The sequence below is a fragment of the Numenius arquata genome, chromosome 12 (assembly GCF_964106895.1).
Source record: "Numenius arquata chromosome 12, bNumArq3.hap1.1, whole genome shotgun sequence".
In the NCBI taxonomy this organism is placed as follows: Eukaryota; Metazoa; Chordata; class Aves; order Charadriiformes; family Scolopacidae; genus Numenius; species Numenius arquata.
The window spans coordinates 30834062-30848000 of NC_133587.1; the positions used below are offsets into that span (position 1 = coordinate 30834062).

Genomic DNA, 13939 nt, shown 5'->3' on the forward strand with positions numbered 1-13939 from the left:
TTTTTCTTTTATGTATTTATACACATGCACACATTCAAAACAATGGTACATGAGCAAGCAATTCTGAGAAATTGTAACACATTCAGAAAGAGACTTTAGAGTCTAGCTCCTGCACAGAGAATAAGTTTATGTTGCTAAAACGTCTACGTATAAGAATCTTATTGGGAGCTTCTTTTTCCACTCAGAAAAATTAACAAATCAATAAATAAGTCTAGGCAATTCTTCTCCCCTATAATTAAACCAAACTCAGTCAAACTGCTGCAGAACAGCTGCAAAGCCTCCTAAAATTCTCCCAATTATTCACCACACTGTAACGGCTAATGAATGCATAGACACAGGGCACAGGGTTAGAATAGCTACATTTCTTTTAAAAGAAGTTCACTGAAACTTAAATCTTGCAAAAAATTACAAGTCCATTTTACATGTAAAAAGCAAACCTTTTGCTACAACAATATATACAACAGCTGTGACTTGAACAGCAAGACCATAGATCACAGCTAGAAAGAGTAATTATTTTGAAACATAGCTTAACTGTCAGGAATAGAGAAGCAATAACAATGGAGGGAAAGGAAGAAAGCTTTTTTTATAAACCCTTGCTATAGAAACATCTAATATGGTAATCATCAGTACACTTAGAAGTGCAAAGAAGAGGGAGACATCTCTAAACAGAACAACCTCACCACCCCCCAGGCCTCCAAATTTAGAGATACGCATTCTCTGTCTTAGGTGCTTCCCCTGCGACACACACACTTAAGCATACAGCAAACTGTAGAAGCAGTTGATATAAGCAAACTTAATATCAGAACAGGGGAAATTCAATACACATATTTCTGTGAGCAGCTATATCATAAGCTAAGTATTAGAGCTACTAAAAGTGATTAAAACTCAGTCTGGCTTACTTTTTATTACTATGGTGATTTTCACATAGAATACTTCCCAAATATGCAGAATTCCCCAGAAATCCCCATTCCTTTCAATGTACCCACTGACCCACAGGCTTAGTAACAGATACAACCTTACAACAAGTTTCTGATTGAGCCCACTGAAATTGTCACATAATGCAGGCCTACTCCGTGCTAAACACATTAAGTCAGACTTTTACTTAAAGGATACGAGAAGCGATCATTCCACGTTGCTCTTTCAACATAATCCAACATAACAACAGCTTTAATTGTTGTTAGAAGTTTGTTCCATGTTTCATCAAAGTCAACTACTCGTGGTTTCAAGGACATTGTGGGGCTTTAGTGTTAATCTGTAGAAGAATTAAACATGTCAGAAAACATTGCACAATCATTTAGAAAAAAAAAATACATTTTCTTTGAATTTTTCAATTTAAACTTTGTAAACGTTGCACCACCATGATACAGCAATGCGAAGAACACCCACCCTCACAAATCAAGCTTACAAGTCCTTATTTTTAACATTTTGGAAGGGAACATTAATGTCACATGAATAGCCTATAACATAACACCAATTAATCTAACAACATCGTGCATCATGAAGTTCATCACCTTACCAAGTTGTCCATTTAACAGTGCTATATGAAGAAAAAAAACTTTCCTGTAAATCTTTGTGCGCTAGCTTTTATGGAAAGGCTGTTTCAGCTGTATCTGAGAGAATTTTGAGCAGGAACACACTGAACATATTACCAGGGTATTTGAAATTACTACTATCAGTTTGTAGCCTATGTTCACCTCAAGCTTCCATGAGACATTTTTGGTGCTATACTTAAAAAGCCACAAAACCAGAAAGCTTTGATCAGGATGACAAAGACAAAACACATCTAAACACAGGGCATTATGCAGAGTTTGTGCAGCTTATTGCATTATGCAGCAGGACAAATAGTGAATTCTTTCAAATAAGACATGGCTTGAAAATACAGAAGGTGTGTTAGTAATTTCATATAAAAAAATACTGGAAGACATTTATTGAATGAAAAATATTAAATTACTGAAATAAAACTGGGAAAACAGTAAGGTAATTTAAAAAAAAAAAAAGCAGTTCTGAGAGACACAACTGTGAAGGCCTCTTCTTTGTTTCTGTTTTTCTCTGTCCTATGCACCTAATCTAGAAAGGACCTGATGTGTGATATTCCATGCACAAAGCAAGTCTAGTTCTTACTCAGAAACATGACATTGTAAGACTAAAACAAAAAGTGGAAAGAATACTCCTATTTTCATTTAAAATAGACTGACAAGTAACTCTTGTCTCCCCAAATTTTCTAGGTCAGAATAGAAAAAAGAAACTAGTGATAGACTTTTAGCACAAGAGGCACACCTCTATAAAAAAAATAATCAAATGCCATGTTAAAAAAAAAACAACAAATAACCACATTTAGCAACCAGATTTACTACCTTAACCACTAGTGCCTCTTAATTTTTCTCAGGCAGATTAGTTCTCTTAAATTGCAGGGTATACAGCTTCTCAGTTTGAGAAAAAAACAAACAAACAAACAAACAAAAAAAACACAAACCCCAAAACCAAAAAACAACCAGATGCAACTTTTACACTGCATGCATGCAAAATGCCACCCTGACTAACTAACCAAGCTGCTTAACTGCTAATTCAGGAACCGCAGAGGGTTGTTCTCCCCTACCTGCAACACAACAGCTTCCGTTTAAAATGTAACCAATGTATTACCCAACCCACATTTGCTTTGACTTCATAAAGAAACTGAGTAGCAACTAAGTAGTATCGAGGAAGTGGTATTATCCTAGGTTTTAGTTTAAGAATTAAAAGCTTGCTAAACTGTGCATAAATACTTTCAGTTCAGAACAAATATTTAAGTTGCTATATTTGCAACATGGCTATTACCACTTTTGGAAATAAAAAAATCTTCAATGTCAGTAGCAGCTTACTACATAGAAAATCAGTGAGAACTGACAAAAGAAACAGATATCCATCAAAGAAAGTAAGTTGAAAAACACGAAGTGATGGATGTTTCAGAGAAACATGAACCGCAGCAGAAGTAAACAGCAGTAGAACTCACTTTCAGGAAAACAAACAAACAAACAAAAAACCCAACAAAAACCAAACCAACCAGTAGTCTTCTAAAAGCTCTAATATTATTCTTCTTCTAGAAAACACAAGAGTATTTTCAGCTGACCCCAAGAAAAAAAATAACCACGGTCCACAAGCATTTTAGCAACGCTAACAAGTTCTTTTGGTAATGAAGTCATACTTGGTGTTACATTATACGGCTGCTCTCTCTGAAGCACACTTCTTATCTCCAAGGTAAAAGAACCATTCCCTTCACAGATAAGCAAAACTGAGGGGAGAAAGAAAAGGTGAAGAAAATGTCCTCCCCACAAAACCTCACACAGAATCAGTAACATTGTGTTTAGTACCCCCAAAACCCAATAGAATGTAAAGCGCTATGTATCTACATCCTCACAAAGGTATTCCAGGGTTAAATAGTTTAAGACAGAGCTGACTATTATTTGGCATTCTCTTACAGCTTTCATGCCAATATGAATTTAGACTCATTTTGTAGACACGTTAACAAATGCAGTATAACTTTCTCTGTAAGACACTGGGGTTTTGGGGGTTTGCTGTGCTTCAGTGTCTGCTGTGCACAAGCTCACCAGCTTAGAGTATTAAACATCTCATACTGATGCATATAACCTCCATCATAAAAACTATAGTGCAGTAGAATATCTACTCTAGGGTTTATACTACTCAGGGGGTGGGAAACCATACCTCTTTGACAGCCTTAAGGTAAGCACATACTGTTGAAACCTATTTACACAGAGAATAACGAAAGAATATTGCTTCCATCACCTCATTGTTTAAAACACACCGCTGTCACACTGAAAACGTTTGCTCGCGCAAATAAACCTGCGGTTTCGGCCAGCGTCAAAACATTCCCCAAGTTTCCAACCTATTTAACCATCCCAAGAAATAACACGACAAGCTAGTAGGTGGGTGAACAGCCAAGGGCAGGACTACCCGCCTCAACCGCGTACACAGCCTTGCCTGCCACCGTACCCCGCCTTCCCTCCCCCCGCAAAAACAAGAGCGAAACCCGGCGGAGGCGAGGCGAAGAAATGACCGGCCCCGCCGGAGAACCCGCACCGCACCCTCCCCGCGGGCAAGGGCAGGACGCGGGGCAGCACCCGGGGCCGGGCCGGGTGCGTGTGGGGGCGCTGAGGCCCTGCCTCCCGCCCGGGCCCGGGCGGGAGGCAGGGCCTCAGCGCCCCCACACGCACCCGGCCCGGCCACCCACAGGACGGGGACCGCCGGACACCCTCCCCTCAGCCCAGCGGCTCTCCCGGTGAGGGCGGTTACCTGGCGGCAAGGAGGCCCGAGTCAGCGACGCCCACCCGCTGGCCTCCTTCGCTCCCTGCCCTGCGGCCGCGGTCCCTGCCCCGCTCCCCTTCTCACAGCGCTGCCATTACCCGAGCCGCTCGCGCCCCGCCCCTCAGCCCGGCGCCGCCACTACCGGGGACGGGGCGCGGCGGCCGCTACCGCCGCCGCCACCACCCTCCCTCACCGTTTACCTCACCGCGTCGCTTGCCTCACCCCGCCACCCCCACGGTCGCCCCGCCGGCGACAGGATGGGCGGTGGCCCACAGGTCCCGGCGCACCGTCACTTTTCCGACACCGCCTCCCCCCCCCCGCCACCCTGAGGAGAACCTCTTGGTACAGCCCACTCTACGGCAAGCGCGGGGGGCCTTAATTCCGCGCAGCGCGTCGGCGCGGGGGCCTCACGGCGCATGCGCCATTGGGCCTTCCGCGCACGCGTTGCACCTCTATTGACGACCGTTCCCTCGTCCGCGCCTGCGCGGCGCCCTCCGGCTTGAGGCGGGGCCCCCCGGGACTCCATTTCGGGCCGGGCGGGAGCGGGCAGCCCCTCTGGCCTCCTCCCTGGGTGTGTCGGTGCCGAGGGGTTGGTGTGAGGAGATTCCCGTGTCGCCAGAAGATGGAGGTGTCCAGTTCTGAGGGAATAGGCGGCCCCTGGCTCCCAGGGAGGACTCCCGGCCGCGGATAAACCACTGCCGGCACCTGCTGGGGTGAAAGAGGCCTCGGCCTTGGCTGCCCGCCCGCGGCTGCTGCTTCCGCAGGGCACCCACCCCGGCCTTGCCGTCTCCTTGGTGGAAAACGGCAACAAAAAGTTTTGAACTCAAAATAACTAAGTAAACCCATTGTGGAGACAAAGCAGTTTAAAGTCTTTGCGTGCTCCAAGCATGCGTATTTCCCGTGTGGGAGATGGCCTCTGTCTGCTGGGGCAGGCACCCCTGGGACTCGCACAGAGTCAGGGCTAAACAGCTACAGAGCGCCCACAGCTCCCGCTCTTCTACCACCTTACTCACAGTAACCTAAGTGCTTCCTTCCATTTTGCAGGGAAATGTGGGCCTGCTTCCTGAGGCTTGTCCCAGAGGCGAAAACAGCTCATGTTTTAAAGCCGTCACCAGTTTTCATGGGAGAAAGGCTATGGGACTGACAGACAAGGGCGAAGGGTTCAGAAGTACATCAGAAGACGTGTAAAACCGTGAAAAGTTAGGTTCAAAAATACAACTTTTTCATGGATTTACCATGGCTCCGCAAGCTGTGTGGCAGAGGGATAGCTATTGTAATTCCCAAGAACAGGAGAAAGACATCTGATTCCCGAAGCCTGTTTCTCCTCGCCCCTTCCAGATGAACTGTGGGTTAATTTAACGTGCAACGCTACAGAAACTTGCACTTGAATTGTCTTGTGGCAGTTTCTTGCATCTTCCCTCTGGGAATCTGTTTTTCATCTTCTAATGCTCCTGAACCCATCCGTTCTTACATATTGGAACAACTTAAAAGTATTTTCTTCTTAGTAACTCTATCCCTTCTGTGAGTAAAGATTGCTCTTAAGAGCTCCTTTAACAGACAATTACTAGGTTACAAAGAAATAAGTAGTATCTGCTTAGGCTGTTATATAATCTGGTTACTATTTTTCCCTTAGGTGCATGTGTACCATTATATCACACAAAATACTTTTAAGTATATGTTTTTTATTTTTTTTGTAAAAGGTATCTGTGTTCATCTTAAAAATAGCTCACTATAAATAGCTAATTCAGGTTGTTTTCTCTTAGGAAGTTCAGGTATGTGAGGGATAGAAGGACAATAAGAAAATTAACTGTCCCTCAGAAAAAATACCAAATTCAGTGTAGTAATTACTAATATAATTGCTCCATCAGTCACAGTATAAAACATTTATAATTCTAATATCTTTTTTTTCTGTTATTTGGAGTATGTTTCCTGCCAGAAGAAATCTGTTTGGTTTCAACCCACATGTTTGTTTGTGTATTAAATTATAGAAATGCCACACAGCTCTTCTTATTATGCAAGAGAGTTTTCATACCTGTATCCTCCATTACATGCTATTCAAGTACTCCTGTTTTTTTTTCCTTTCCGGCTGAAAATAGCAACATTGGAAATACACAGCTGGTACAGTGAAGTTGTGTTCTGAAAAGTGTCTGAAGATTCTTTTACAATTCTCCTCGTAACTTCCAGAACAAACTTCTTTGGGCTGGATGAGAGCCAGAGATGTATTTCTTTATGTGCACGTATAAAAACACTAACTTCAAATTCTTAAATATCTTTTTTTCCTTGATTGTGGAAAAATATTGCTTAGGCTGCTTTTTTATTAGAAGTCAAGTCCAGTTCCTCAGTTCTGCAGAAGCAAGCTTAAATATGTCTTGAGTAAAGAGGCACTTTGTTTGAAAACAGAAAATCAAGTTCTAAAGACATAATAAAAGTGCTCTGTAATCTACATTGAATAAGAGATTGTGAGAGTGCATATTTCTGTATCTTTGTAAAACTGCATGTAGGTATCAGGTTTACCTAATTATGGTACTCCAAATTATCTTAATTCTATGGATATTAAAAAAGTATCACATCTAATTGACTTAATTTTTTAAAAAATATGACTATTTTAGACTCTCAAGTAATTAAGTAATAATCAGGCAATTCCATCAGCAGGTAGTCCAGCCCATCAACTGTTACTGTTCACGGGATCAAAGGTCTGAAGTAAAACCTCTGAAAATCACATAGTGTGGCTATCAAGTCCTCAGCACCAACAGTTCTTTTCTGCAGATGTGTTGTGTCACACTGGTGAGTATAGATACAGCCAAAGAGCATGAAAATACAAAAATGTTTATGATGTGACAAACACCCAGACTGTTTTCTGGAGATCTCCTTTCTGCCCATTCACTGCAGAGGTTATTTATTACACTTGCCTTCAAGTAGTGAGCAATATTATGGTGACTTTTATTTTGTTTTAAGATGAAGTTAAGGAGATTCTAAAAGAGGCTAATTCTGCATCTACAAAGTAGATTTCTAGAGCTAAGCCAGTCATTTTAAATCCCTCTTTTATGTTGAATCAGGCAAGTCATTTACCTCATTTTAGACTTCTACGTTATGATGGAACAAATAGCATCCTGGGCTCTGTTATAGATAAAGGAAACCTAGTGAGACCGGTTCAGATAAACTGCACCTTAAGTGTTTATTTTGAAACATATATAGTATCAACCTTCAATGTCACTACAAACTGCTGCTGGGAATATATTTCTTAATATTGGCCAGACTTTAGGACTCTCTAGTACCTGCTGCTAAAAATAGCTGATCCAACTTTGCTCCTGTCAAAGTGGAATAGAATCTTACGTTTCATCTTTTAAAATTTAAATTTCGCATTTAAAACGTATTGGGGACAGGTTTTCTAGAAGTGCTCAGTGACACAGAAAAATTCTCCAGGGCGAATGGAATGTCAAGGATACACAGGCTTCTACAGCATTTCACTGAAAAATTAAAAACATGGTAATGTGAAAGGTGTTACATAAAACCTACGCATGTTAAGGAGGTTCTCCAAAAATGTCTCTGCATCAATATTTATGTTTTATTAAAGCTAAAAAGAGGATCCATTTAGAGTATACACTCTAAGGATCTACAGAGTAATAGTTTTCTGGAAAACAGGCATTTATTTCAGAAAGCTCTGCATTGCTCAAATCGCTCATATCAAAATAATTCCTTTTTATGTTGTCAATGGCCCCTGCCCATTTAATTTCCAGTGTTTACAATTTTTTTTCACTAAGCCTTAATAATTTTCTCTGGTTTTAATTAGTTTTATTAACTCTTTCTAGAAATTTTAAACACTATTTCTGCTTTCTCTACTTTCAATGTAAAAAACCCGGGTTTTTTCTAGTTTTCTGGTTTAGTTCTATTTGCTGGGTGGGGTGGGGGGGAGTGGTTTGTTTGTAACTTTCAGCTTTTGATGGCTTGTTTTTTTCTGCAAGTGTTACATTGTATCTGTGACACACTCCTTTTTGTGGGGCTGAAAGCTCCTTTCTAGTGGTAGCATTAGCAACAAGCTGGTGAAATTAAACCCTTAGGAGCTGAGATATATGCTGGTACAATTAAATTATGCTATTTAATCATGCTATGAGAATGTATTAATTGTACAAGATCATATTAGATATCACAAGTTAGATGGTAGTTAATGAAAAGCATCCTTATCTGTTCTCTACCCAAACTTTACACAGCACATATTTTCCAAACTTCTGTTATACAAGGAAGAATTGCCCTGAGTTAACTGTTGGAAACTGGAAACATAGATATGGGAAGGAAGGTATATTCAAATCTAATAGTTTTGGGTATTCAGCATGAGAGAATCATGTGCTGATTTTCTGAGATGATGAATACTCACTATTTCCACAGACTTTAAATTAGGTACCAAATCCTTACCTCTTCTGCAAACTCTGTTCTGGAAGACTACAGTTGGGGAACCACGATTAGGGAAACACAATTAGGAGGAAGAACATAAACATTCATTTTTGCTTTTTATGTAAGGTATTTAAAAATTGTTCTCAGATTTAAATGTATCTAGGAAGTAACAATTTCAAAGTCCCAAAACTTTGTAAAATCTGGATACTCTTTTCACCAAGTTTCTTTGTCAAGGCTGGCCAGAGAGTTACCACCTGAAAGTACCCCCCGGGGCACTGCAGGAGTCTGAGAGAGCATGCTGAGCTCTACTGCCTGTGCTGCTAAACTCATCCCGGCACCCCCAGAGGGCTCCCTGCACATCCACAAGAGCACAGAGGTTCCCCTGGAGTCCATTAAGAAATAATTTTAATGTATCCACTCAGAACAAAACTAAAATTTGTGTGTATGCACCAGTGCTTTACATGGGTGGATATATGATTTATGCATCAGTGAGTTTAATTCAGTGTTAACTCTGCAGTGGCACTGCTGCTTCTGTCTGAAGCTCAGATGTTGCTAGGATGAATTAAGCCTGCTGGGGAGACAAGCCCAAGAACACCAGCTAAGAATGTTGCCATTTGACAAAGCTTTATCAATTAATGGAGTGTTCGGCAACCTGAGCCATGTCTTGCCGCATTTCTTGATGACAGCAAATGTCCAAACTCACTTTAAATCCAGTTTAACCTGGGCTCAGTGTTATCTTTTGGCAGCTGTAGCCAGTGGAGTCACAGACGGGTGACACAGAGGGAAATTCTGACAGTTTTCACAGGATGGTCCTATGGAGAAGTCAACTTCTTCTCCTCAGTAAATTCCTATCAATTCTTTATCAATTCTCAATTACAGTAGTGACACACACAGGTTAATTTGTAGTATATACATATGCCACCTTAAAACTTTGCCACACCACGTACACAAATTTAACATTTCTATGATTACATCTGCTATCAAGTCTGTTCATCATTCTAACCAGTTATTTCTGAAATGCCACTGTTGTTTATATCCATTTGTTTTCTCTTATCTGATACTTCTGTTTTCCTGTCTGTTTGTATTAACATGTTTTCTTTTCTCTTATAGAATAAATCCCTTTTGGCAGGAGCTGTTTATTTTGTTTATGTTTATGTTCCATCTAACGCTGTATTATTCTGGTCCAACATTAGGAATCCCACAGGCCTCTGATAATACAAACACTATATGAAATACACCACTATGTGACCTACTGCTTTATTTAAAAGCTCTTTTAGGGACCACAATCTGAACTGACAACAAACAGTCCACATTCCTCACCACCACCATCGCACTTGCAGATGCCTTCCATGTTTCTGTCTGCTCTTATTGCCTCTGATTTCAAATAGCCCTTTCCATGTAGAAAAAGAGAATGTTTGCTAAATTCTGAGCAAGTTACCCATCTCTCCTTTCCTTGCAGCCACACTGTTTAGTTTGTGCACAAGATTTATGCTGGATTATTTGTGTTATATTCATGTTACACTAAATTTTCACTAAATGTGTTAGTCTGCATTATTGGTGCAGATAATAATATTAAAATAACTTTAAAAATTTTTCTTAAAATAAGATAACTGAAAGCAAGAATGACCCTTTATTTCATTACAGCTATTTTTAGTCTAGACTTTTATTGTGGCTGTTTGTCTTCCATGTGGTGACATACAAAATATGAGTATAAATTGAGAGTACCTTTGTGATTATAAAAATCCACAGCAATAAAGTATTATTCTTTTGGATTTCATTTTTTAAGTTTTTGAAGAATGTTAAATGTGTGACTATTTTATCTGTTTGAACCCCTTTAATTCTTGGTGAGAAATGGAAGCTCACTGCAACCATGTCCACTAGATGGCAGTGCCGAATATATACAAAAAATAGCAGTTTAACAGTTTAAACGTGCACAACCTACACTAAGACTAACAAAATCTACATCTTTTTGTTCATGAAATAGGCAAATAAACAGGACCTGAGCTCCCCCAAAGAACATTTATTAGTTAGCCATCAACTGCTTTTTTCAATTCCCAGATTTGTTCTGTCCTTCCCCAGGACCTGAGATTGCTTGGAAAAAAATCACAAATGTAATTTTTTCCTTGATTATTAAAAAATGGGACCAACTTATTTTGATGTCATTGTAGCTAAGAAGTTAAATTATTTGTATGTATGAGCAACCCTAGATAATTTTCCATCCCTATATTTTTTGAGAAATATTGCTAAAAAAAAAACCTGTTCTGTCATATTATTGACAAGTAAAATTGCATATTTAGAACTTGTATTTAAAGTTGTAAAACTTTAATAACGCAGTAACCCCGAATCTATTGATTCTACTTAGAGGACTTTTTAGATATGAAATAGCTTTGTATGTAAGGTACCAAATAGTAGAAGCTTTCGGAGCTTTCATTTGTTCCACTACAAGATTGTATATCCTTCCATCAAATGCAGACAGCTCAGGCATTTGCTTGTTACGGGCTGGGTGGAAGTAGATATAATAATTTACTAACAAACAAGTAATCTGGCATTTAAGAGGTTTCAGTGTTCCTATTTATCACATTGTTAATCTAAGCAAACTTGGAAAAAGAAAAAAAGAGCTTATAATGAAGCTCTTCCGTAACTTTTTTTTCTGGCTTGCTGAAAATGGAGGAGTCCTGGCTGGGTTGTTACCTGGCTGGGTTTGAGCTCATTGTTGGGATTTTGCTGTCACGGTTTTAATTTGAATATAAAACTACCCCTGAAGCTTACTACAGTAAATGAGCTACTGTTTGTAGTTTTCATGCTTTATCTTACATGTATAAAATCCCAAAGATATGAAGTGCGGTAATAGAGTTGAGCACACAGAACTGGTAAGACATTATACATCATCTCTGTCGGCTGCGTTAGGAAAATGGAAGAGCCACGTGAGGGCAGTGTGTGCAATGGAAGGAAAGTCAGCAAGTTCCAGAGAAAGTTATTTTCCCTCTGCCCACTTGTGATTAAGAAATACATTTGTTTACACTATCAGCAGCAAGCCAAACAAAACATTAAAAGTAGGCCAGTATAATTCAAAACTCCTCTCCCCCTTTAATTTGGAAATCGTGTAATTGCCTTCAGATCATGATTCAACCCCCCTTCTTAGCAGTATGACTACTTTTTATAAAAAATGCATAGATCATGTGCACCATAGCAAAATCCTATTTAAAATCGTATTAAAATAATCCTCACAAGGAGATGCCTGTAACACAATGAAAAAGTATTGTTCAACAAACATTGCGAGAGGAAGAAGTCTGCTTCTTTTTGTTTGCTAGGCACAATCTTTTGGAGAAAATCGTCATGTGAATCTTGAGCGGTTTTACCACTAGACTAAAAATGTAAACCCCAGCACACTACTCTTTGACATCCATGGCGAGGGGTATGTATAAAAACACACAGATGGAAGAACTCAGTGACTGCACAACCCTTAGTGATGATGAATCTTGGACAATAAAACTTAGCTTTGAGAAAAGGTTGAATTTGCAGAGCTGTTTTTTCCAGGAAAAAAAAAAAGGGGGGGGGGGGGGGGGAAGAGCAAGTAATATCTGTCTTTACTAATATATGATAAATAGGAAACATCTTGTGCCCATTCCTAAAGCATCATTTTCCAAATTAAACTAGATATCATTCCACTGACAGTTTCCTTGGGTTTAGGTGGGGCTTTTTTTGAGAAATGATTTTATAAATATATATATTTGTCTTTCAAATAGTTCAGTAAAATATATTTTTCATACTTAATAGGGACTGAAACTTGTGTAATGTGCAAAAGTGGCAGACAAATAGAATGAGAAAAAACAGCTCATAAATAAGCCAGCTGGCAAAATAGCATCATCAAGGAGATAGATTAGTTGAGCTAGCATTTGATAAAAGAGATTGCCTCTTCAAGAAAAATATCTTGTTTTAGCTATTTGTGTATCACTGGTAGATTAAGAACTACCAACTCTTGACATGAAAGTACAAAAGCTCTGTCACATAAACTACACTGTGAATAGCCTGATGATCTCCTGTTATGCTGAATACTATCCCATTTAATTATTTTTCACTTGTATCTCTTCCTTCTCTTTATAGCTCCCAGACACCTCTACTTTGTGTCTAGTGAGCTCCATTTATTCTGCTCCTTTAGATTTCCATTTTTTATTCTTCATTCTTGCTCTTCACTGTCATTTACAACCATTGGTGTCGCTCACCTTTGTGTGAGGTAGTTTCTGTACATCTGTATCAGTGCCTGCCTCATTATTGCATCTGCTTACCTTGCTTCACAGGACAAATCTTTTGCAAAGCATGATCATACAACAGCAGTCTGTGGTATACACATTTATGTGACACAGTATATTCACACTAAGCTACCTGAGCCCTTTTAAACCTTTCAGGAAGCTTTTCATACTGGCAAACTCTGTCTTCTGTGTACTGTGTACTTCTTTTAACACAGACATCAGTGACATCAGTGAATATTCATGTTATAAGTATAAAATAATGATTTATACAAATCTTGTACTTTTCACCAAAGAAGTCCAAAAATCTCTACAAACAGCATAAATTGTAAACGGTTAAGAATACTGTGAAGTAGATATTATGTTCATGTGTCCTGGTTTGAGCGACACAGGATTAATTTCTTTCAGTAATTTTCCTTTTCAGTAAGTTCTCTTCTAATGCTAGGGAAAACTGCATTTTAAGAAGCCTCTAGTGTCAAAATTTGTGAAAATGTTTACTTTATAGCCAGCTATGGTATGTGGGTTTCAAGGTCTCAGTGTTTTTGAGCCTTGCCAGGTGTGGGGACGAGGAGAAGCCAGACCCACGCACTTAACCCAAGCTGGCCAACAGAATTATTTCATACCATGAACGTCACATTCAATATAAGTTAGAAAGTTTGCTGAGGAGTTCTCTGCTCCCTTGATGGCTGTGATCCTGATAACTTCTTGCCCTGGTGCCAGACCCCTGAGGCCTTCCTCCTGAAGCTGTAGCACCTGCAGTGTCCAACATCACCTCTCCACTGCTGGGAGTGCACAGCTTCCTGTTGATGGAATTGGCTGAGTATAATCCTTGTATATTTTGTATTGGTATCGGGATCAATATTGGTTCTTTAGTATAATTAATGTTAATTATTTAGTATTATTCTACTAAATCTGTTTATATTTCAACCCTCAGGTTTCCTTGGTTTTCCCTGATTCCCCTTCCCGGGTGGGGAGGGGTCATCGGGTGATAGAATAATTGTACA

General features: G+C 39.7%; 1 protein-coding gene across 3 annotated transcripts in view; it reads right to left on the reverse strand.

Annotated features, from left to right (window-relative positions):
• The window catches only part of CUL2 (cullin 2), a 51586-nt gene extending 46968 nt beyond the window's left edge, over nucleotides 1-4618 (reverse strand). For 2 of the 3 annotated variants that reach the window (XM_074157737.1, XM_074157736.1), the window contains exons 1-2: nucleotides 4288-4415; nucleotides 1114-1252 (exon numbers count right to left, since the gene is read on the reverse strand). In XM_074157737.1, coding sequence (XP_074013838.1) covers nucleotides 1114-1232 — 119 coding nt within the window. In that variant the 5' untranslated portion in view covers nucleotides 1233-1252; nucleotides 4288-4415. Of the gene's footprint in view, nucleotides 1-1113; nucleotides 1253-4287; nucleotides 4416-4499 lie in introns of those variants that run through there. The other variant, XM_074157738.1, reaches the window with a different exon arrangement.
• Between the last annotated feature and the right edge of the window lie 9321 nt (nucleotides 4619-13939).